Below are 26,562 nucleotides of genomic sequence, written 5' to 3'. Positions count from 1 at the left end.
TGCGTAAGGATTCTTATTACAACTGTCACGGATATGTTACACGTAGTTATCGTCTCGCCTGTTATTATTACTTATTATTATTAAGTAAATGGGAGATTATCCCTCTGGAAAAATAATGAGAAACAATAAGAAAAAATAAGTGATAAAAACGATAAGAGAGAAAAATAATAAGAAATGAAAATAAAAAAATAAAAAGAAATGCTACACTTGTATGATCGCACCAAGAGAAACGATAGAAATATGTCAGGAAAATCTCGTAATTTAAATGTTTCTTTATTTCTAAAATTTTATTTTCGTTTGACGAAAAAGTCTGGGATATGCTAACATCATGGAAATATAGTATAATGTTGCTTAATTGAATTCAGGGTATTGTTTTCATTTTATTTCGTTAAATTAAATTATTCAGTCAAATTATTTCATTAAATATGTGTGAAAAAACAAAGGATTGAATTGTGAAGAATTTTATTAAATCTGAATATGCACTTATGTATAAAAGGGATTTTATATTACGTAAGTTTTAGATTCTATATGTCATGTAACTTTTCTGTTCCCCAAAATTCAAATTTTTCTCTTCATTGGCTTCCACAATAAGGTCAACGTTTTTAGAGAGATGGTATAATAGATAAACAATTTAATTTTCCACGTGCAAATTATTTGAAAAAGACTCACTTTTTACTCACTTCCTGTAAAGCCGGCTCACTATTTTCTTATTTTTTCAACAACGAAACTCGCCTTTCTCACCATTTTCGACAGTTAAACCGCTCTCATGCATGAATTTGAATCCCTTTTTATCGAATATTCCGCGATCAATCTCTTTCCTTGACATACCTCGCGGGAATTAATACGTGCAGTCAAGAGCTAATTGGGGAATATTATTAATCGCTTGGACCCTCATCGTGCCTGAATATCGTCACAATGTGCCTCTCTTCATATACGATCATTTCGCACGATTGCTGGGCGAGTAAATAAACGAGTGAATTAATCACGCCGAGCCGTCGCATTATCATGTATGCAAAACGCGTTCAAAGCGATTTTTAGGTACACCGACGCGCATCGATTGCGCGTGATATTACCAATTACCCAATCGGGACAAATGCGCTCACGTATGCCGATACGAAAGTTCACTCTTTGAGTTTCCAGCCGATTAATATAAATTCCAACCGCTTGGCCATAACTTGATTAAAACGGTGCAACACGTACTCGCTGTTTATCGCCGTCTATTGCGCGCGAGGCAACCGCGCGTTGTAACCGTACGCCGCTGCCGTCGCCATCCCGGCGACAAATCATCCTTAACACGGTAACGATCCTTCCCGACCTAAAACACCTCGCGTTTAAGGGGTCCTACACACCACGACACGTACTGTTTGGCCCGTGCTATTTACTTTGCGTCGATCGTGGATTTTTCGTATTACGTATCTTCAACGCCCACGAATACCCGGCGAGAGATGCGAATCCTCGTTGTCCTCGTTGCCCCCTTTCGCTCCTTCATGAATCACGGCTTCCCGGAGTGCGGTTTCCACGTGCCACGTGCTGTTCGACTCGGCGGATCCTGAATTTCTCCGTATCGTTGATTTTCCAAACCTTCGCTAAGCCCAAGAAGGCTCTCGATGCCGGATATAAATCGACGATTCCGCTCCGATTCGATTAATCCTCCGTGCGTTATCGATATCGCGGCTCCTCGGTATCAGACATCTTCGGGGGATGATTGGTATTTGCGCTATCGCGCGTCACACATCGCAGCACGCCGGTGCGAATATTCAATGTCGGTCGGCGATTTGAAATTTCGCCGGAGACCGTGTTTCAACGATGAAGTTGTTTCATTGTCGAGGATCTCCGAGGGATAACACGGCGCATCTATCATAGTGTGCAAGACCTTTTACATCTTGGCGATATCTCACACCTGATACATTGCGGATACTTTGCAGCTCGTATCTTTCACCTGGCGGGGAAGACGCGACCCGCCCGCGGTCTGAATAGATTAGCATAATGCGGCAGAAGTCCATTTATATGGGAGAATAATCCGGGAAACATGAAGATTCGTACGGCGCGGAAATAGAAGGCTGCACCGTATCGGAAAGTAGTGAAAGGGGGAATGCACGCGAGCGATATCAGGGATCGATCGGGCGTAAAAATGCCGCTGCGCGTATTTAAGGGGCCGGAGGGGTGAGGCATCGATCTCGTATCGATGATACGTCACACGCAAATTCGAGATGCGTGTATATTCGAGGAGCCACGACGACACGATGTCGTAACTTGTGACCTTTTACGGTAATCAGCCGGATCCTACGGTATCGTGCATTTGCCGTTTCCTCGAAGAGCGTTCGTTAAAACGAGAAGCTACAGTACCACAGATTTGTAATGTCGAAGATACGGGATATTAATGGCGGGCTTCGACAACTTCCCTCAAACCCGATAACGCATTCGGAATTTATGACGGTTCTTTAAGCGCGATTTGCCTTTTTTTTTCCTCCGGCGTGCACTAAAGCTGACAATTTATCACGCTGTTCGTATCTTTGAGGATCCGTTAAAAACTCCGCGATCGTCACTTGAACACTCGTAAATTAGAGATTTCGGCGGGGAGGGGAGAATAAGGTGAAATCGATTCGTCATTCGTATCTAGGACATGATGGTTGTCGACGGTGCTGGGGATCTCATCTATCAGGAAGCTGCGATAACTTGATTACAGAAATGCGCGAATAGGTTGTCGAGTTATCGGTCGAATCGGACAAAAGGCAAGAGAGAGGAAAAGCGATCAGAAAGCCGGTGCGGGTGACATCGATCAGGAGGACAACGTCCTCCCAAGGGAAGCTCCTTTGCCTCGCAGCGCCAGGTGAATCCTAGCAAATCTGCGTATGCAAATCGTTGATAAACGACAATCAACAGGTGCTGAAAGGTCAACGGGCCATTAGGCTCCAAGCCAGCCTGTTGTTACCGCAAGATTGCGCAAGCCAACTTGGAGTAGCCGGAATGATCATACGCGGAGTATGCGGTTATACACTTCGCCGATAATATATCTAATCATCGACACCGATGGTTCCCTCGTTAAGGGTGGAATGAAAAAGAACGAGCTACTTGCCGGAACTTACTTTCCGGTTGATGTTGTACCGCAGAGTACGAACACACCCGAGATGGTAGATATAACAGACACACACCTTTATCGTTCGCTTCGATCAAGCAAGTCTTACGTGTTGGTGACTTAATTCAAGATCCCGTTCTTCCACGCGAGACACTCGTTATTTCGAATTCATAGCAGACAATGTCCAGCTATTTGTTCCTTCCTACGGAATAGTCAACTTCGAATTTAAACATTTCTTATTAAGTCACTCGGCAGATTGTCGATTTAACTTGAGAGCCATTCAACAATTGCGTCGCACTACGAAGGGGTCTATTGGCTTGCGTAACGACCTGTGATGGCAGGGAGGGAGGAGTAAAGGCCATGGGACGTCATTAGATGGCATAACTTGTAAATATGGATGTACATGGTTATCCACTTTGTCCGCATTCCTGACACATTTGGTGAAAATTTTCGACGTGGTTTTATGTTAATCAATATGTGAATTTTTTACATATTTATTCTTTTAAAAACACAACTTTTGCCGATCAAAGTTATAAAGTAAAATAATTAATTTGATATTATAAATTTAAAATTATTTATACTTTATAGAAAAGGGCAGTGACGTGCAGTCTAATAATAATTACTCACGATACATGATTATAAGCTATTTTTTATTTTATGTATCGACGGAGAGGAGAGAGGGGGGAGTAATTCCACATGTCACGTAATATTGGAAGAGGGCAAATGTTTTGTGAGAAAACTGTGACGGATGAGAAGGGGGAGTAAGAAATATCCATATTCAGCGTGACGTAATTGTTGAATGGCTTCTTGACGATGCAACTATTTCTAAAATAAATTTTCAAAATAAATTTGGTGCCTGCAATGCGTGTACATTGTATGTATAGATGGAGAGGGACATTTATCTCACGAAGAGAGGACTCACCATTTTTCGAGGGGAAAAAGCGTTTTTAATAAATTCGCACAACGGACGTGCGCGTGCGGAGTTTCATTAAAAGCGGGTCCTCCAAACAATTTTTCCCCTGTGGAAATAGACGGACAGGACTTGCTTCTATCACAGATCGACGCCACCGCGTCGATTTTCGTTGTCGCTCGGCGAGGGTGCGGCAATATCGGGGGTCTATATATATATATATATATATATATATCGCGTCGGAATTGCATCGCGCGACGACTGCGAGCTTGACGAGGACGTTTTTCCGGCACATTGAGTCGGGATTATTCGCTTCAGGATACGCGAAGGACATTGGCAGCCGCCGTCTCTTTCCTTTTTCGTCCTCGTGATCGGCTTCGACGTTCCTCCCCGGAGCGGGAACACCCGAGGACCAACTGATTCGCAGTTGAGAAAACGAGCTTCGTCGGAGACGTGTTTACCGCAAAATCGGAAACTTCGGCTGTAAGTCACGTGGAACGGCGGCAAATCCGTGAATTCATCGAGGATCTTCGACAAACTCCTTAAAACAGCGATTCTGGGCGAATCCGCCGCCCGTTCTCGGCATTCAAATGTCTCGAGTTCCGTCGTCGTCGCACAATGCCCGGATGCACGTTCATACTGATCCGACGAAGATCGCCCGGCAGGATCGGATGCCGAAGTTACACAGCGTATCTTCGCGAATCCGTCCGTCCGTATAAAAGAGTCGGCGACTTGAAAGATGGCCGTGGCGTCAATATTTGAGTTGGTGCTTAAACGTCCGTGCTTTGCGGGGCTTTGCGAGGATCTCCTCGCTACCGGCCATTGGTATCTCATTAAATGGAGTTCCGCCTTGGCCGGAAGCGAGCTGAGAGCCGGCAGAAACTTCCGCCCACCGAGGATATTACAATGAACACTCAGCGGCTCTTTCTCTCTCTCTCTCTTTCTCTCCCCGCTGTCTCCAGCTTCTTCTCGGACAACATTATCGCCTAAGACCATCGAGTTCGCTTATAATCCGGCGCGTTTAAATCGAAAATTCCCCGATGATTCCCCCGTCGTAACCGGATATCCGAAGGATATGTTAGGAATTCCCCCGCGAGTAATCGAGCACTCCACAATGAAATACGTTTGAAAGTCTACAGGCGAAGTTATCATTTTTTAATCGATAATATACCATATCATAGGCGACCAATTTTCGATTGATAATTAGACGCTTTCGTAGTATTAAAGCTTTGTCTACACAGAGAGGAAGATTCCTTCGGATTGAATAAAATTTCTTTAATTGAAACAAATTTGTCTTTTGGAATGGAGCGAACAAATATGCCAAATGTCGAGTTATTAAGTATTGTAAACGGTCGTATATAGAGACTTTTTTAATTCAAAAATTTGCGTGTTATATGCAAAATGGTGAAGGACTTTTTTGTTCGTCTCAGTCCGTTCTACGTCCTCGCGAAGTTTGTCCTCACGAATGTTGATCTAGGACATTCTGTAGACTTTTAATCAATGATGCAGGTTGAATTGCTAACTCAAGTAGCACATCAAGGAAATACCGCTTATATATTACATAGCTCAAGCAGAAACGGATAAGAATAAATGTCTCGTAAATATTTGATTACTCACGGGAACTCTTAATATATATATGTATATATATATATTTAATATCAATTTTTAAAGCTCTGTCTATAGACTTCCAATCGGTAATATGACTTGAATACCTCACCCAAGTAGCACATTAAGAAAATACTGCTACTCTATACTGCACAGCTCAAGTAGCTCTATCAACTGATAAGGATAAGGGCCTCATAAATGCTTGATTACTTATGGGATCCCTTAATATCTATGTAATACCTATGTATGTGTGTGTGTGTGTGTAATTCGACATAAATAAGCCGGAAGTTCAATGGCGGCATATTGTGCGTGCGTAATCGTAGATAAAATTTGATCATGCACGGCGTAATTGGCCCTTTATTAGCGGCGCATTAATAGCTCCCTCGCTCTCGCGCAGTTTCGTGCTGGCGAAATTGTCCGCGTTACTCGCAGATACCGTTTCGATTAGCTTGGCGTCGGTTTCCCGCGATTTTGACTGACGGTGCAACGGACGGCTGTTAAATTCCCGCGATCACTGAGCCATAATGTCGCGCTCGTCCTGCTCGAAACGGCGAAATACGAGGACAATTCGTCGCTATGAACTACATTTCTCGATTTCAGGCATTTATTTGTAGTGCTAATTCATCAATGCGTGTGTATTTTACGGCAAATTACACGGAGAGATATCGATGACAGTACTTCCACGATATGTTATATACTATGTGCGCAACAATAACTTACGTTAATAATTCATAATGGACGGATAATCATGATTACAACGATGCTTGTGGAAATATAGCGTACATTATTTGTAACAATAATTTATCCGCATACTGCGACAGTAGCGGCAGTGGTAATGACAATTCCCCGTGTCCCCAAACACGACGGAGAAATCCCGGGGAACGTCTCTCGGGGACGAACACTCCCCGTGTGAAAACGAGAAAATGGCAGCAATCGTGCGAATGAATGTGCGAAATTATTTCCTTGCTTTTTCTAAGCAATTGCATACACACTGCGATCTTCGTATCTTGTTTAATCTCTCTTAGACTCTCATCGCATGACGCTAGCGTGTCCTCGGATATTCTGCTTTATTTAAATGCATATTCGCTCTGTATGCGCGCGCGTGTGTGTGTATATGCCTTGAGTTATACGTACCTGAACTTCTAAGGCATGGTAAGCAAATATGAGGCCAAGCAGTATCACAGTAGACACAGAGATCAGGGTTTTCAGTGCTGTCGACCAAAACGAGGCCTGAAACAGAGAATACTCTTCATTTCCTTTTGTCCGTAAAATCACACCGATTTATAAATTTAACTGTTGATCATGACAATGTAAAGTTTCATTTTCTCAATTGTTTCGGAGGAACAGTGTACTAAATATATAGGTGTAACATATCCCGGAAAATTACAATTACTTCTCCCGAAGGGGGGAAATAAATCGAGACGAATAATGGTCGCTTTCAAATATTCTCTCGCACCCCTCGGGGTTATAAATATTCGACGACACATCGGCGGATTAACATGAAAGCCAAATAATTAAGAACGGAGACAACAAAGCACGATTTTGCCGCGCGTTAATTCGCGGCCCATCTCTTAGACAATGAAATATTCACACGCCCTCCGTAAAGTTACTTATTACCTATCGTAAAAGTCGAGCACAGCGCTTTTGCTAATAGCCTGAAATTCACGACGCGGCCGGAAAAGGCGCTAACCGTTTTCAGCGCTCGTAAAAAGCGCTGACGTAAAGAACCGGGCTCTTTAGAAAAAAATAGAAGAGAAAAAAATAAAATTCCCTCTCCCCTCCTAGTTCGCGTCGTGAGGAGAAACTCGAGAGAGTTCGCTGTGGTTTTTTACGACCCCTCGGATTTCGTATTCATCCTTCGGTCTCTCGGGCCGAACCGAGCGTCGCGCCTGGAAAACAATCGTTGAACGAGAGGCATTGATACGTTGAATATCGGATCTGCGAAGCCCATTAGACAGAGCAACAGGCCAACGAACCCGACACCGAGCGAGCGAGAAAGCACAGATCGGCGATTCATCAGCATCGAAACAAAGTGTCCCGCGAGGCGGAATCGAGGAGTCTCCAACGGCCGGCTAATCTCAGCGATCGCGTGAAAATTTCCCCGTGAAATATGGGCGCGCATTTTATCGCGCGCCGTAAATCCACCTGCGATTTTATCCGCCCGAGTTTACCGTAGCTTCCTGATGCCTGAAATTTACGAAGATTAATTCCCGCGAAGTATCCGCCGTCGCATTCGATCGGTTCCGCCAAGTTCCGCCCCGATCGGGCGATCCGTCCTGTTATTTTTAGCGATTCGAGTTACACGCGGTAACTCGAGCGACTCGACGGTTTCCTGCGGTTGACGGGTTGGCGGCTTGAGTAACGCCAGGAACTCGGCCGACTCGACGAATTTAACTCGCGACGCGCTAATTGAACTGTGTCCGATTATTTTCGTAACGGAAGAACCGCGCCGCAGAAGAGGTCGCGATATCGGAACACCTCCGTCACTTTTTGCCAGCTCGTTCTTCGGCGGCCGTACTCGAGAGGGTGGTTTTGATCATTCTGATATGCGCGCGTATATATGGTATATTCGGCGCGCGTGTGAGAGCGGCTTAAGAGATTTTCGGCCAGGTGAATTGTGGATAGCAATAACGCGCTGCTCTCCGGAAGAACGACGACAACAAGCGCGCTGGCCGGGCAAAGCCCCTTCCCGCCATGTAACCTGGAAAGGGATTAAGGGCTCGTAAGAACGAAAGGAGCCAATCCGCGCGAACATCGGTTGCCTCCCTCCCATCCCTCCCTCTTCATCGAGGTTCCCCTTCCGAATCTCAAGGATAATAAATTTCGCAAATAGCGCGATATGAGCACGAAAGATTTTATTAGGATTAAGCAGGTTTAAAGTTACATCGCATCTGTTGAAACATCAGGTCGAGACGCTCGAAATATCGAGAGAGAAGAGAGATTCTTCGTTGTAGAGAAGAAAATTCAATATTTAATATAAATATTTATGCTTCGAGAGTTATAATAAAAATATATATATGTATACGTGTTTACTGTATGTTTTTTTTTTTCAAAATAAAAATATAGGTCAAACAGAAGACAAATCTGAGTCGAATGCTGATGTATAAATGATTATAATGGCATAAATAGTTGTTTCGTCTATAGTTATAGATTTATTATTTATTTATATAGACATTTTTATTTATTAAATATCGGTTTTCGTGAAATTCCATTCTCGTATTCCAACCAATTTTCATTTAACGTAAAAATCTCCCCTGATGCTTTCGTAGAATTGATTCGCTTAACACTCGGAAGACAGAACGCTGATATTTAAAATGATCGATTTCGGCGATCCGCGCGCGTCTGTGTAAGCGTGAAATATCTGAAACCATAGAAATTTCATCCCGGTGAATAAATAGTCTGTCGCGCACAGAACCTACGGAATACGAGGTAAGAATAACAAGACCATAACTATTCGTTTGCAAACGTCAGCGACATGCCGAGATTCGGCGAGAGATCCTCTTTCGTTGTCACGAACAGTCGGCCGAATTCGCTGTAAACGGATTAAACGGAGGTGAGCCAATTACCCGGTTATCGTGTCTTAAAGTTGAAAGCCGTGAGCTTCGGCGTGTTACTCATGCGGGCGCTGGGATTCGCCATAATAAATTTACGAGTTGGCCTTCGATTGTACCCTGATATCGCACGGTAAAGGAACAGCATCGATGCAGGAAGGCGGAGAGGACAGGGGAAGATTACGACGAGCCGCAACCGCGATCCATGAATTATTGCGATCGCAACTACGGGACCGATTTCTCCGCCGTTAGTCCATCTCGGGAAATCACGTCGACGTTTCCGTGTTCGAAGAATGAATACGGCTCTCTCCCGGTGTTCGGAGTGACGTAGGGCATGCATCTCTGTCGGGAATATCTTTATACGTGTTATCTTTAGAACAGTTTTTTTGCCCGTTCAGTTTTTTATTTATACATTATAATCTTATATTTTATTTTATACTTATCGCGTCGGAAACAACGTGCGTCGCTCACTTTGCGACTAGCGACACGAAGGGAGGGAGAGAGAGAGAGAGAGAGAGAGAGAGAGAGAGAGAGAGAGAGAGAGAGAGAGAGTCAAAAAGCTGCGCAAAAGATCTTTCTCTAAAAGGCTTTTCTGAGAAATTAAGCCACCCTTGAAATGTTTTCGCGACGCTTTTCAGACGCGTTGCGATATTAAACGTCCTCGTAATTAAAGCGCTTCTCTCTCTCTTTCTCTCTCGCCACCGAATTCTGTCAAAGGAAGACCGACTTCCAGACTTGTTAGGGAACCTGTCATTAAAACCTGGCTGGATAGCAGTAGCCAACACTATATACTGCAACGACTGACAAGTTGGAATCAATTTGTTCCTAGTCCAGAATGTCAAAGCTTCGGTCATAATTAGAAAAAAACAATTTCCCCAGAAGTGTGTGTATGTGTAAACGTACATACAAACACACATATGTATGTACAGGGTGCCCCATTAGAGACAAAATTCGTAAGGGCGTAGAACGGATTGAGGTGAACAAAAAGGTTCCATTTTGCAAACAACACGCAAATATTCGAGTTATCAATTATTGAAAATGGTCATGGTATGGAGATTTCTTTAATTAACCATTCGAGAATTTACGGATTATTTGCAAAATGATAAAGAACTTCTTATTCAGAGCGATCTAATCTACAAGTATATGAGAGCTGTTATACCTTATAAGTGTTATAGCTGTTATAGCGATAGACATCAGTATATTGAACCTTGAATCTCGAATCTTGAACCCGTCGCTAGGTACAACAGCTGTCATATATTTGTAGATCAGGCCGCATTGAACGAAAAAAGTCTTTTACCATTTTGCAAATAACACGCAAATTTTCGAGTTATTAATTTAAAAAGTCTCTTTAATACATGATATTTTTAATACACGGCCATTTTCAATGATAAGAACTTGAAATTTTGCTGTTTGCAAAATGTTAAAGGATTTTTTCGTTTACCTCAATCTAATCCATTCTCGCCGTTACGAAGTTTATCCCTGTTAATCTTGGACATCCTGTATACACGTATATACGTACATATACACTTTTATAAACATACATATGCACTTTTATAATAAAAAAACACGTAAATGCGTCTGACGAAACGTACATATTTGATATATGTGACAGTGCATCTCCTGACTGTGAAGCAGTATTTTTCGCTTATTAATAAAGTTTTCGATAAAGCCTGTGGAATTTAGAGAGGAATAATTAATACGAATATTAATTGAGGGTTAGTTAGAGGGTTGGCTTAATGTGGTTCAAAGTACTTATTATACAGAACTCTACCCGCGTTTGAAAGTCGGAGAGAAAAAAAGTTCGTCGCTTCCCTCGGACAATTTTATCCTGCCGTTACGATTTAAATCAACGCGTCCAATATCCCCAGTGACAGCTCTTACAGCTTATTTTTCCTACTAGCTGTGTACTTTCAAGAACCTTCAATATCATTCTTTGTGCCGTTTTATTTCTTTATTTATCTCTCACGAAGGCAGCCGTCGCATTTCTCGTTCTTTCCGGCGGGATTTGGCCTGTTCCCACAACCACGAAGGATTTTAATGGGCTCCTTACGAAAACTTAAGCGGGTAACCATCCCCTTAAAGGCCCGATCGATCGATTGGAACAATATAGGGAACCGTGCCAAGCCGTCGCTCTTGGCGGTCCGGAGGATTCCTCTTTGTTTCGCATCATCGAGTTCTTTCCGACAATGTCTTGGCTCGCACGTATTCGGGCTGCCATTCGTCCTGATGCCGATTGCATTAACTCCTGCTGCTCGCAATTCTCACAGAAATGACCGACGGCGATTACGCGTTTCCTCCTCCCGAGTGCTTTGCTTTTTTAATGGAGGATCTCGCGCGATTCCTCATAGGAATCCCCGTCATTATCCCCGTTTTCATCCTGACTCCGGGCTTTCAACGAGAGAGAAACTCGGGAGATAATATTTCCGTCATCGGACACTTGACGACCCTTTCAATTACGAAATTATTCATACAGTAGAAAATTTTTTCTTAATAACGATCCACTGAAGCTTTGTATTAAAACGTACACAAATATAATGTTAAATTAATACATTCGTCTTGTTAACAAGTGTAACGCGTTTATTTAACGTTATATTTGTGTACTTTTTGACATTCCTCATGTTAATGTAAAATTTCAGTCGTCCGTTTTAACATCAAATTTTTTATTGTATAGCAATCAAGCTCAATCCTTTGTAATTTTGTATTTAACCGATGTTTCCGTTTCGTTATACTTTTTGTCGCGATAATAATAGAAAAATATCGGATATAATATTCCTTTAAATATCTATTTGATATTATTATATTATATTATTATATTATATTATTATTATATATATTAATATATGATATTATTATATTATACATATTATATTATGACACTTGCACACATAATATATTCTCTCTCCTCCCCTTCTTTCCTCTCTCTCTCTCTCTCTCTTTCTCTCTTTCTATCTGTTTCTATCTCAGTATTAAAGTATACAAGGCGTCATATTGCTTCATCTTTTAATTTTGTCTTTATCGATATTTCAAGTATCCTAGCTTTAATAAAAATGGGGACGATGTTTGAGATTTTTTCCCCATTGACGCTCGCAATATATAAACCGTAATATACTATATAATACCGTATAATAACTCGTAAATAAAATATTTGTCGAATACCTGATGCGGGCTTTCAGACTCGCGAGGTTACTATAGTGACGGCATGATCTATTCGTGCGTGTTCGTGCGCATGTCGCGCTTTCGACCGAGCGAGCGAGCCGCGCGTCGTTTGTGCGGTCACGCCCTGTGAAATTAGCGGACACCCCTTTGCTGTTTTTTGTCTCTCTGTGTCGAGAAAAAAACAGAAGCAAGAACGTTAAAGTAATCGCGTACCGGGACGCCGCGAGTTTCGATGGCGGAATTCTACGTCCTTGATAGGCGGGTACGTAAAACGCTTAACATGTGTCATTACGTATGAACTTTCGAATCGCCCAAAGCAAAAAATTTGTGCTGGTTCAGTGCATCGGGCATGCGGAAAGAGAAAAGAACACGATGATAGAATAGTATTGTCAAGCTTTTTTGAAGTGGCTTTTATCAAAGCGAGAAAAGACAAATGTCGGAATAAAAGTATATACAGTTCTACCTTTCTACACATACTTGCGCATTTTTAATAAGAATGTAATATTTATGTATTATATGTAAGATTCGAATTCGTCAAATGCTGGAAATTGCATATAGTTTGTGTTTGAAGACGGACATTCTTCAGAATGGGAAGAAAAGCGAACGATGAACATTTAGATTTTTACGATTTATAGTAGAGATTATAGGAGCGGAGTAGGAAAACAGCGCAGATACAAATATCGAAAAGCCGAACATCGTGAAGTGATATACGACATATGGAGAGTAAACAGGGGAGTAGAAAGCAGATAGTATTGAACTTGAACTTCCAGTTGACACGCCGGGAATGGCTTTTTATAATTCGCCAATAACATATTTATTGACGACGGGGGATTTTCAGTTCGCCTCATGTTTCGATCCCTCGAACAAGCGTACGTCGATTTATAACATGGGCGGTTATTTATAGACGGTTATTTTGGATTTAGGTTGCCTTTAGCTGTCGGACATTCCTTCGACGCACGTGCGCTCCACCTTTGGCGATAAAAATCCGCTCTCTAGTCGGGGATTACTTTCGACGCGATGTGTCTTGCGGGACGCCGAATCACACGTGGTTTCATCGGTACAGATGAGTTGTGTAAACCTCAAACCTAACGTTTTGCGAGTAAATTATACAACGGATACCGTCAAATACTAACAATTTATTCACTCTAATCACAAATGGAGCTTATTTTTCCTAGAATTAAGTTCAAATATCAGATAAGATATCAGATAAAAGAACCGAGCATCAAATGTCGACGTATTAAATGTCGACTTTGCTTCGGTGGAATTTTTGCGATTTAAACATTAAAACACCGTTAAAAGACGTCGCAAAAGAGATCGATATCAAACTGCTTAAGAGATCTACGCAAGGTGACGCGCGTTTAATCCGTCTCGCTTTGTGGGCGGAAGTACATTCTAGATTGGAAAAAAGCGCGATAAAAACGGGCGAGTGTGAATACAAAAGGCGTAATTATCGGAATTAATTTTCGCCCTCCATTACGACGGGAAGAATGACAAATGATTTTCTTAACTGATCGCGTGTTTCACCAGGGTAATTTCTGCGACAGCCAACAGGAAGCGGCGGACAGAACTCCCCCTTTATTGTGGGGCCGCTTCCGCCGATACATCACGTGAATATACCCTCGTTCTGCGCAGATTATAAAGCGATCATCGCTCGTCCTCTCTTACTTTCTTTCCCCCTCTGACTGTTTCTCCGCCGCCAAACTTGATATGGGTTGTCTTTTTGTGAAGAAACCTGACACGGAGAAATAAGACGAAAGATTTGAGTGAACTCGCGGCGTTCCGACGCGCTTGAAAAATTAATCCCCGACAAGGAAGACGTTCCTCCGACGTCAAAGGGAAAGGAGTTGATGGGAAAGAAGAAGCCCGCGGACGGGATCGACTACTCCTTTGAGGTGGGAAATAATTACTCAAGCTTTTCGCGGCTCGAGCTCGCGTCTCATCGGCGAAACGTTTTACCGGCAAGAAACTTGCGAGGAGTCCGTGTGAAAGTTCGGACATTCGGAAGTTCCAAAGCCGACTTGCGTGGACTTTTTACAGAGATTGGAAATGCATGCTGGTCAAAGATTCAATAAAACGAAACACACACACACACACACACACACACACGATTTAAAATCGAAAGTTCTAACAAGGACTGAAATATTCGAGGATTCTTGATATTGATCGGAATTTCGGAGAAATTGAGAGATCCATGCTATAAGATTATATAATCTTTTCATTAAAGGAGGAAAGTTTAAATTCTAAAGATTTCCAAGATTTCTTCTCGAAGAAATAAAATTACCGAGGCAAAGTTGAAAAAAAGCGCATTTCTCAGTATCGAAGCGTTAAACCGCTCTAAAGATAAGAAGCATTCCAAGATTTATGTTTCCGTGAGGCAGGGAGGAATGTAAATTATCATCTTAATTTACCTACGGAACGCTACCGCCACGGTAGGTTAACTTATTCTCGCACAATATCGGCCTAATTGTGTCACGGGCGCCGAGCCTTAAAGACTGAAAGAGATTCAAAAAGGTTGAATCTCGGGGAATTAATCTTCGTCGGCCGGAGCACCGCAGCGAGATGCATCGCGGACAATCTTCCGACATCAAAGTTCGTCTCGCCGGAGGTCTCGTACCGACAAACACGTTTGCGAGAGTGAAAAATAATTATTCGCATCTCCGGCTCGGTCGAACTGAGCGGCGTAGGACAGAAACTTCGTCCGATGCGAAATTTCGTTTCATTCGCGGGGAATTTTATTTGGACTCGCTGCGCGTGATTTGTTACAATTTACGGGAACCGCAAGAGAATGTGCGGCTCTGCGTTTCGGTCTTTCGCACGAATATACGCCGGACGGTGTGTCTTAAATAAGAACGTTAAAAGACGAATGAATATAAATGACCGGAGAGTATGATTGTTTCGTGATAAACCCCACCGCGGTATACAGATAATTGCAACGTAAATTTACATTAAGTGGAAGAACGGAAAATTAAGGATACCTTACGCGTCAAACGTCAGATTTGAAACTAGGTCGCGGGAGCATCAGCCGGATTGAAAAGTGAAGAAACAGGCGGAGATCAGAAGCTAACCAGATAACACGGTAATAAACGAATAGACGATAGATTTCAGTCGAGAAGGAAAGAAATCCAGTTGTCCCACAACTGGAACTCTACGTTTCATGATGATTAATACGAACGTCTAATGAGATATGAAGAATATAAAGGAATATAATGCGATATTTGTTAACGTCAATCGACGAGAATTACAAAACTAATCCCTTTGTCACCAGATATGATCGATCGTGTGATATTATTCGTTAAAAAGTGCGACGGTGAAACCGATATGGCGGTGATTTTAAATAAATATTTCATCGCGACTCGTCTTCGTGAAAGGCGATGCCGTTGGTGATTCTCATGTAATTACTGCGAAAGATATGTTTCGTGCATTGTATCGTTGCGTAGAATACGTTTGTTCGCGGGCATGCCATGAAATCAACCGTGCGCGTTCCCATTGTGAAAAGTTAACTTCCGTGCAAAACAGATACGCCATTGCAGCGAGAGAGCCCGTCGTTAATCCTGTCGCTGTGCTCTATCGCGGATCGCACGCTCGTTTATTTTGCGGCACCTCGCGAAAGAGAGACGATGCACTTCCAGGCTACGCTAGCCGGAGAGGGGGGGAGCGAAGTCGGGGGGAGTCTGTTCGCGGTTAGCGAAGGGAAAAAAGAATGCGGCGCCAAGCAAGGGGTACTTAAAAGCTGGCTTTTTTGCCGGATTTAGCCTTCGAGGAAGTGATCGCCGCAAAAAGGCTCGATTATGGAAGCTTAATCCTCGCGACGAGTCGCGCGAGAGAGCGCGAAGACGAACGCCGAATTTTCCCGGGGAAATCTTCCACGGTCTTCCGCGGGAAATCTCCCCGCCGCGGACGATAAAGCACTCGCTTTCTAAATTATATTAGTTCCCTTCCGTTCGGCTCAGGAGCCGCGCCAAGTGATCGCGATGATGATTGATCGAAGGATTCTCCACGAAAGACGGCGGTTTCAGCCGCCGAATAACGCGATGTAAAACGTGCAACGTGGCGAGTGACGCGCGAGAACTGTCGTGTCATCAAATTTGCATCCGCCAAACTTCGAATTTGAAGCCCGACATTCGGAGAGCTGCGGAGCTTCGAAGCTTCGCCCGTGATGACGCGCGTCCCATTGATCGGCCGCATATCGATTGTGCATACCGGTGTTCTCAAGTATTGCAATACTGTAAAATGCAAATTGTTTGCTGACTCTCGCATTAATGGATCCAATAACTTGACTAACAGTTACGAGATGTTGAAGTAGATGCGATGGTAATTGTTGAAGCGGGAGGAGCGATTGTTCGTGTATGACACGGTGACATTAGTCATCATGTTAGTCGAAGTCTGATTGACAGCATGCCGGAGAGAGTTCAGGCTGTTATTAGAGCCAAAGGGGATGCCAGCAAATATTAATGAATACAGTACTGCGTACACTGATGTGCTCGTATCCCGTTCAATGGCTAGTTTGTCCGGATACTTTTTGCCTATTAACTTTTCTCCAAACGTATCCTCAAAATGAGCACTTCATATTCTCGAGCATCGTGTTATACTAGAGAGCTGTTAATCTCCGATAATTTCGAAGTTTCGGAAGGATTCGGGGCTTCAAGGGTAATTCGAACTTTCGAGTTTCGATAAAGCGAAAGAACTTCGAAGGTTCATTTTCAAAGACCCTCGGAGTCTCGAAGTTTCGAAGAGTACAATCCGGACATTACGTAGTTGATAAATCTTATCATTCCGATGTTTCGAAGCTTCGGTGCTCCGATATTTTCGATAAATTCGATTAATGAACACCGAAGCTTCGAATCTTCGGAGATCTCGAGATTCGAAATTCGAATGTCAAAGCCTCTGGAAGAAAACACTAGTCCTGTATTATATATGTCTATAATAATAAATTACAGTACACCGAACTTTGTAATTCTTAAGTTTATTCTACGTTGCTACTCCAACATCTCGTGACCGTTACTTAGGCTATTGTGGCCATTAACCATGAGATTCAGCGAAAAAGTTGGCGTTTCGCAGCAGGCGTGCGATACTTTCGAACACCAGTATAGACTGTTGCTGCGACTCGTGGGGGTGAGGGGTGAAGAAATGAAGAAACGGAATAAGCTCGCAGAATGGATACGGTGTGACTCTCGCGAAGCGTGCGTAAAACGTATCGATAAACTCGATAAAATCGCAAGCACGAGGCTGTCTGAACGACACAGCGGATCCGTTCGTTAATCCACCACGCTGAAAGCTCTCTGAACCGTTTTTATCTCGCGACGACGACGACGACGACGACGACGACGCGGGAAAAGAACCCTAATCCTTGCATTACACATAGACAGACACATAGACAGACACGTGGCACATTCGCCGGCTATCCTTCGGCGGAAAAAAGGGGTGCATAAGAGAGAGCCGCTATCAGACGTCAGGACCGGGCTCGTAAGCGCTTAATAGACGTCTCGAGAAAGTAGATAATGCGGCGTTAAACGATCAAGCCGGAATTCATGTCGCGTCGTTTATCATTCTTCATTTTTGCACGTCGAGAACGTGCGATCGTTCAGCACGTTCTTCGCGGTAAGCCGCGACATTTGCGCGACCTAAGGTCTCAGAAATCCTCAAGTTCGAAGCTCGTCAAGCAGCAAGCGTCTGACTCTCGGATACTTAGGCAAAGATGGAAATTCCTTACTCACGAGGCAGTATAAAATTACATATACAGTCAGGTCTACGCTTTCCATCTGACCTGATTTATCTTTCTCTTTATTTCTCTCTTCCTTTCTGCTTCTCAAAGTAGCTCACGTAATCATACGGAAAGGTAAATGGCGTTTTTTCCGTAATTTTGCGCTACTCGCGTCCATGCCAAACGATATGTAAAATGTTACGATCGCGAGATCTTCTATCTTGTGAGAGAGTATGATTCAATTGTAAACACTAATTAGACGTGCACACAAACGTGGCTCGAGAGACGAGAAAGCTGGTTCGACAGCTGATAGAGATAAAGTATCGTGTGATATCGGGGGGAGGGGTAGGGAGACGTTAGGCGATAAAAATAGAACTAGAAGATAAGATGTGATAAACGATGTGAGGCGGGCTTCGACTCGATCATTTAACACCGCGATGTTTTCTTCTCCACCGTCCTCCTCCTCGTCCTCGTCGTTGTCACCTTCGTCGTAGCGATTCTCTAGTTAATTCTCGACTTTCCATTCTGTCCCCTTTAGGGCTTCCCCGACGACCTGCCTTCGCCTTGTCACGATTCCACTTTATAATAACATTAGTTCTCGCGGCCGCATAACTGCCGTCTTCTTCCTCCACTTTGTCGAGGTCCTCGCGTCATCGAGGTCGTTCGGGGATTCCCGCGACGGTGTGACGGCGCAATTTTTCATCCCTCGCCGCCGCCGTCATCGTGATCGATCCCCCATTCGCGCACGAGAAAAGAACGATCCCGTTTATATCTGTATAATTACGTGCGTTAGCATTTGTTACCTGTCAACCACACGTAGGTAAAAAGTTCCAGCGACGCATCAAGGAGAGCCTCCGGAGCTCGTAATTGAGAAATATCACGCGCGTCACCTTCTTCTCCCTCTTCGTTTCTTTTTCTTCATCGAGCGGGAGTTGAATTTACACAGATCGAGCGAAGGATTATACGCGGAACATTGGACGCGAATTTGAATCGTTCACTTATCTCACGATCGCATCGGATCCAGCTCGGATGACTCGGAGAGTCTGTTGTTCAGGTGAAACGCGGCTGCGCAAAAATAAGTTAAAGCGCGTCACATCGCTGGCGAGTTGAGCGAATTTCAGACCAGTAATTCGATCGCCTCCGTGCATGCGAATTTCGGGGCGAACATAACGCCCCGATGTCCTCGACTTTGCGACGCCGTGGAATTTCTCCCGGCGTTCACCGAGAAATTTGCAATTCGATGCGTGTGCATACGCGGACGGGAGAACCACAAAATCCTTCGATCCTTAAACTACTGACGACAGCCGAATATCCCAAAACTAACGCTGCTACATGCATTACGGCCCCGCACGAGACTTCATGTCGTGCCATCTGCTTGAATATGGAGGTAAAGATCGGAAAAGTCAAGCAGCTAAGAGTCCAAGAATCCATGAATTGGAAGGCACGAAGATTTGAAGGTTCAATAAAGAGTTGAAATATGAGGAATATTGAAGAATCCCTACGACCTCCCAGCTGTAAAAATTTGACATTCAGAGCCTGATTGTGTGTGTAGATCCAGGAAATATGCTGGAAAGATGAACAAGAGTGACATAGGGAGGAGATAAATGTCGGGGAAATTGTTTAATTCCGCCATACTGGGAGTAAAAAATATTTGAGAAGCGACGGATTTTCGCATATATAATTCAAGTGTCTCGTATTTCAGTGATACGTCTCAAGGGGTTCCGAAAGAGATAAGACATCGGTAAAATACGAAGATATAGGAACGAAAATTTTTACAAGCTCTATAAACTTCGGAGGGAAGATCTCCAGCTTCCTGCACACCTCATTTCTCGCCGTTTAAACCTTCTTATGTCTTTCGGACCCGTGGGAGAAGTGAAACTTCTGAGAATATAAACATTCCAAGATCCACAATACCGGAAAAGGTTCCCGGACTTTCCAAGTCGGTCGGCTAAACTGCGACCAGCAATTTCCGGCTGGTTCTCTGCAAAATGCAGTTAAACAACGACGCTTCCTCTGAAAATTCAGCTGAAGGACAACATCTCGCTGCCGATTCTCTCGCATGACTACGTCCAATTCTCCAATGGTTCTCTCTCTCTCTCTCTCTCTCTCTCTCTCTCTCTCTGTCCACGTGGCGAAGAGGAGGAGGAAGACGATTGTCCTCGAGTTTGTAATATCGATATTGTTAATCCGTCGCTCTGTTCTTGGCGCGGGATCAAACGTAGGATTGCTCGGTCAACAATGGGATACGCGACGGTGTCTAGGGAAATTCTTTCGGGAAGAAATATTCCCGTCGGGATCGGAATAAATACGGACGTCTCTCGCGGGGAAGCGAAAAGATAGTCGCGAGCTTTCGGCCGAAAGCGCTCTGGGGACGAGCTTTTCTGCTCAACACATCGGGAAAAAGGATAGGCCGGGTCAAGGCGGCCCTCCTTCGCAATCGCGATATCGAACCGAATACTCGATACCGGCGGGATATACAGGACGCGTCTCGCGCTTGTCATTGCCGTCTTGAATATCCGCTCGTTATATCCAGCACATCGACGCGACGAACGAAGCGGTTTTTAGTCGATAACGCTCGAGGATTCTCGCCGCGAGGTCGAGGTGATATTTCATCAGACCGGAAATGGATTTTATGCATTAAATGTGATAATTATCGGAGAACTGTCTCTGACAAATTACGTGCCCGCACGTGGTTTTTAGTTGGGTAATAATATTAGATATCGGACAGGAATATTTTTAGAGGTATTAATCTCCCCCCCCCCCNCCCCCTCTCACTCTCTCTCTCTCTCCACTTTGATATTCATAGATTACAATGAACCAAGTAAAAAATTAAAACCCTACAATTGTTAAATCTTGAATTATTTCTACAAACATAGAATTCTTTTCTTAAAGTATGCTAAATTTTCCACTTCTTTCGCATAGATTCAATGCATTATTTTTTTCATATCGTAAATCCGTTTGAAAAATCATGCTTGCCACGAATTTGTTTTAATTTATCCTTTATGTACTCATAACTATAATATCTATACACCGAATAAACATTTATAGATATTTAAGTAAGGGCATGTATAGAAGCATTTTCTGTGTCTTACAGAACCAGTGTGCCCAATTAAGCAGCGAAAAATAAGTGTGTGCAAGCGAGAAAAAGTTGACGTTAGATATTAGAATATTATAAATATGACAAAAACGAAAGATTAAAGATTCCACCCGCGAATCCTCTTCGTACAATTCTCGATGCTTCCTTTGTCTTGCATGATTGAGAACTAACTCGGAATATACGGGCGATTCCTGAGGAAAAAGAAAGACCGGAAGGTGCCCGAGTTCAAACGTGCTCGTGAGTTCCGTCGTTTCCATTTCGTTTCACTTCTATTTCGCGCAGAGAGCGAATATTCTCAAACGCGCCCTTTCCATTCTCCCTAAGCTTAGGCTCTCGAATCATCGTGTCGCGGATGTCGCGCATTTCGTTAACAATCAAGGGCCCTTCCACACAACATCCTACCGCTCTGGTCCTTGTTTGCGCCCGGAGTTATCCCTCGCATTACAAATGGAAATCGCCGGCACGCTCGAAGAGAAACATTTCTGCCGCTTAAGCGCGAACCCGTTTTCGAATTCCGCGTGTCGGGCGTTCATAAGTTTCGAAATTGTTGCGGGGAAACGCGGGGCGAATTTTAATGAAGTCGGACCCACCGTTCCCGGCAATTCTTGGCTGGGATTCCTTATGCTCGTCGCGGGATCCTCCGACAGCGACTGCAAAAAGCTCGAGACTATTCCATCGCCGGTTAAATTGGAAGTGGTCTATCGACCAAAGAATCCGTCGTCCCGATAGACCGCTTTATTGCGAGCACTTCGATTCATCACACCGGTCATATATAACGTCAAATCAATTCGACCGTCCTAAATGAAGGATTTAGTCCTCGAAGGTAGCGATCCGTAAGGCGTTGCATTCCCGATCTAGTTACAGACAGGTGCATTAGCGGTGTCCGCACGTTTGTACCCGACGCACAGTGGAGGCGCCATCGACCGGAGATGCTCGATGCATTCGCTGAGTGCAAGCGTACCGCGCATTAATGCGTCGTCCATCATACATGCATCATGTTAATTAAGGATCCATCGAGTGGCCCTACGGCTTCCGATTAGTAAATATAAATGATGCCTTGGAATCTCGAGATCCTGGGAACGATATCGGAACGGTAAAATCAGAACAGTCAAATCGAAATTCTCCGATCTCTTTGTTTCTATGAAAGCGTCGCATTCTGAGACTTCGGAATTGTTAAATTCCGGAACCCGCGGTACAGACGCGGTATTAGGCCTCATAAAATCCCAAATGAAGGCAGTTGGTCCGTTAAACCGTTTTCTTAGACATCATTTTGAAAGTTCAGTCGCATATTGATGGAAATACCATTTGCACGTCTGTAAATTTGACAAACGATCGGTCATTCGTAAGCTGAAATATTCGCAACTAAAGATAATGCTTTTTATACATATTCGTTAAAATTAAAATGTCCTATTTCTAACTTTTATTTTTACCTTATTTTAAGCCACATTGAGAATTTCAATGAAAAACTATCGTAATAAAAAAAATAAGAAATAAATAATATCCCCATATTTGTAATACTGTGTGTATATTTGTCAAAATTTCACGCTCGAAATTCACATTTATTACTTAGATAGTTAAATATAGTTATGGAAATGTATTTTTCAGTAGATGACAAACCCTCAAGTAGGGATCCTTTTAATATCGCCATTAAAAATCCGGCACTTTACGGACCAACTATCCCGGGACATTATTGTAATTCCTTCTTTAGATCTTTTATACCTGTATCTAAGAATTTCTGTATCCTCGCACCTGCCGGAGTTTTGGAGCCTCGCACATCTCTCGCGGAACTCGTCGTTTGGGAAATTTCCCCGACGATCCCCGCGGAGTTTTTCAATTCCCGCGTGCTATTATATACTTCTCCGTCCTCCGCGCAAAGTTCACTTGTCAACTGTTCCCCGTCGATGTCTCTCTTCGATCGGCGAGTCCTTGAACTTGCCCGCTTCGTTCCACGCGAACGGGGAGATCTATCATTCAAATCCACGTCGCGGGCCTCGTCGCTACAAGGAAAGAGTTGTTATCCGTGACAGCATTGATTCCACCTTACCGTGGTGAGACGGCGGATTAGGGGATGGGACGTGAAAGGATAACGATACGTGGGGCCGCGGGGGAAAGGGTCCGATCTACATCCTGTGAGGATTGTTCGGAGCGCGAGCGAATGCTAGTGTCGTGTATACATTTGCCGAGGCGGAGGTCTTCATCTCACGTCGCGTTCGCTCGAGCGCGAATCTCCTCGGGGCTGAAAGGAGCTGAGACCGACTGTCGGCGGGTTTCTCCCGGTTTCCGCGATACAAGCCTACAGGGTGTTCCAGGGAATTCTTTTATGTGTCTACGAGATCCGCGCGTTAAGCCGTTCCCTCCGTGGACCTAAGAGGCCGGCCTCGTTTCTCCGCGGAAGTTCCATCGCGAGTGCCGGTCGGCGAGAATTTTCAGAGGGGTGCAACGCCGGTGCAGAAATTTACTCCATTTAACAGACTCTTCGCCGACTCCGACCAATTGGAAAAAAAATATTAAGATCCTTCTTCGGTCTCCTTAAGAGATTCTCGGGACTCCGCCGTTTCTCCTCGCAATGGGAGACTTATTCCACATCAAGTCCCGTGAGATGTCGCGTGCGATCTTCGGCCTCTGCCGAGGATGGTGCTTTTCGGAAATTCACTCGAATCCAGTGGCGACGGTCTCGGCCAGCAATTATTCAGTCTTGTAAATAAGAGAGCCACCGCTCGAGAATAAATAGCTGCGACGCGTCGGTCCTTCGCAGACGGGGAAATCGATTGCGGAATTCCTTCAAGAATAAAATCCAGCCGCTGATGTGCCCTTTTCGGCGGACGGCTGGTGTAATATTCACGCGGCTACACCGTTTTGCACTTTTCACGTGGCTTCGAGGGTCGTGATCGATTGCGAATGAATTAACGTTTCGCCACAGAGCATTCCGACCGGCGATAAATATTCAGCGGACGGTCTCGATCTTCGCTCTCCTCGGACTCGATTGTGAACTTTTATCATTTATCAGTGACTCCCGTAATTTATTCAGAGGATTCCTGAGAGGAAGAGAGAGAGAGAGAGAGAGAGAGAGAGATAGACCACGTTAAAGTACACAGGTTGAATAAGCCGCGAGTATCAATAAATACGTAAATACCGAACATCTGCAAATGCCGCGAATCACCTGTAATGGCGCGTTTATTGCATGCGTACAATTATACGAGGTGTTCGATAATTAACTCGATATCTGCCGTGTGCAGGTAGAACGGATTAAACTAAACGGGAAAATCAGGTATCATTTTGCAAAAATCGCACTAGTTAATGAGGAATTAATTAATAGATGATTTTTGTATCCAGTTTCATCCGTTATACCTGCACATCACACGCGATTGCCGAGATAATTATCGGACACCCCGTATAATCGTCTATTTGCAACGGATGAGGCATAATTGCAATTTTTCTTTTATCACCGTCGCGACGCACACAGCAGCCGGGTTGAAACGCTATCGATTTACCACGAACGACATAAGCGTCGATTCGCCTTCACCAACTATGGATCGATGAATATTCGGGCTTGGTCAAGCTCGCGTCAGCGATAAAAAATCAGCCAGCGAGGCTCAGGTGCGCGCGAACGTGAATTTCGAGGCTGGTCTCTTACGCACAGCCGTCGAATTCTCGACGGTGACACTCTTCTGCCGGGGTGACTCGATTACCCAGCTCTTCAGCTCGCAAATGTCGTGTTTGCGGTATCGTGAACGGGAAACCGACGGAGCTGCCGAGATCGTGAAACGCGCCTTCGGTATTTAACTTCCGAATCACCGAGAAGTTCATTCCCGCACGCGAGCGAGCGAGCGAACGAGCGAGCTAAGATGAGTTTACGAGAATCTCGGCGAAAGTTTGACTGGCCTATTAGCGGGTTAAGTGTGAATTAATCGGATGCCCGCTGGGTATAAGTTGTGAACGCCGCCGCATGGCAAGCTTCGCGCCTATTTGTGACCTTCGTCTATATTGCATATCTACGTGTCTAATTGAGGGCTTCAACGCGACCGACGGTGCGATTCACTTTTCTCGAAACTTTCAAGTACAAATGAAACGTTTCTTCTCACCATTTTAAGCTGTCGATTCTCCCCAAAGCTTTCAAAAGAACAATATGTTATATACCTGATATTTTAGGCTTTTGCGGTTCGGGTAAATATTCAACCTGGTTCTTGAGTCAGCACCGCGTCCCTCGTGGACTTGTTGCAGACGTTTCGTGAACATTTCAGTCTGCTTCTTCGGCGTGAGGATTAGTTTCAGGTTGTTTCTCACGAAGAAGTGGAAAGAGAAATGTTCACGAAACGTCGGAAATCAATTCGCGAAGAAGAGTGACTCGAAAACCAAATCCAATGTATTACAATTACAATGTACATATATATATATATGTATATACATATTATATTCTCTGAACGAAGAATGATAGTATAATTTTCGTAAATGTATAAAATATACAAAATTCGAAAGTTATCCACTGGTATAAAAATTAATTTTTTTTTCATGAAAAGATACGAATCATAAAACTTAACATTAATTTTTCTATTAGCGGATGTGAAATATTTTCTAGTGGAAATGTTTCATTTACAGGAAAATGTGTAATAATGCAATAATAATAAATGTAATAAATGCAGTTTTGTTTCTACATATATATATTAGAAAAAGGATCAGAAATATATTTTATTTAACTGTACGCAGGATTAGTGAAACTGCGAGCTGCCGCGCCGTTTGTATTATGCAGTACTAGCGAACACGAATATGTCTCATAACTCGTGTTTTTTCATGTACAAAATTAATCTTTATACCAGCGGATAGCTTTCAAAATTCTGCACATCTTGTACGTTAACGAAATCACGCCATCACGTTTCATTCAGAAGTTTACGACCGAAGGTAAACAAATTCGGCCGATTTTCCGGAGACCGACTTCACCTCTTAAATATCTTTCGTTGCCGGCTTAAAAAAGCGATACACATCAAATATTTTTACCCCCTCTACGAACCCACCAAGTTTCATTAAAAGGATACGCCGGGAGGCCTTTTTCCCTGTAAGTGTACACAAACTCGGATCAATGCGCCGCGACGTCGGGCGGCTCGGCGCCGCAGGAAGCACACTCACCTTGCTGTAAATGCCGGCGCTGGACAGTTCGTTTTCGATGACCATTATGATAATGCCAAACATGCCCATCACGAGGGCGTAGTCGCTGATGCGCTTGCGCTTCTCGAAGAGAGCCTTCCTCTTGCCCAGCCGGTAGCCGACGTTCGGCTTGTGCTTGGACCCGGGCCCGATGCTGCCACCGCCGGACTGGCCCTTGAGGGAGCCGCCACCGCCGGCCAGCATGCGATCGTCCATGTAACGGGGGTACTCGTTGTGGACGCTCACGAGGGAGACTCCGGGGTCCTCGCCGGCACCGGCGCCTCCGGCGCTGCCGCAGCCGGCGGCCACCCCTGCCGCCCCCGAGCC

The 26,562-nt window shown here is 44.1% G+C and overlaps 1 protein-coding gene across 1 annotated transcript in view; it reads right to left on the bottom strand.

Moving 5' to 3' along the window:
• The window catches only part of LOC106748112 (small conductance calcium-activated potassium channel protein), a 137,019-nt gene that overhangs the window by 11,971 nt on the left and 98,486 nt on the right, over nucleotides 1-26,562 (bottom strand). The window contains exons 5-6 of the mRNA XM_014626333.1: nucleotides 26,218-26,516; nucleotides 6,726-6,821 (exon numbers count right to left, since the gene is read on the bottom strand). Of these exons, the coding sequence (XP_014481819.1) occupies nucleotides 6,726-6,821; nucleotides 26,218-26,516 (395 nt within the window). The remainder of the gene's footprint in view (nucleotides 1-6,725; nucleotides 6,822-26,217; nucleotides 26,517-26,562) is intronic.

The sequence above is a fragment of the Dinoponera quadriceps genome, unplaced genomic scaffold (genome assembly GCF_001313825.1).
Source record: "Dinoponera quadriceps isolate SergipeBrazil2010 unplaced genomic scaffold, ASM131382v1 scaffold2420, whole genome shotgun sequence".
Classification (NCBI taxonomy): Eukaryota; Metazoa; Arthropoda; class Insecta; order Hymenoptera; family Formicidae; genus Dinoponera; species Dinoponera quadriceps.
Note: the sequence above shows the minus strand (reverse complement) of the source record. Positions and strands in the feature narration are given on the sequence as shown.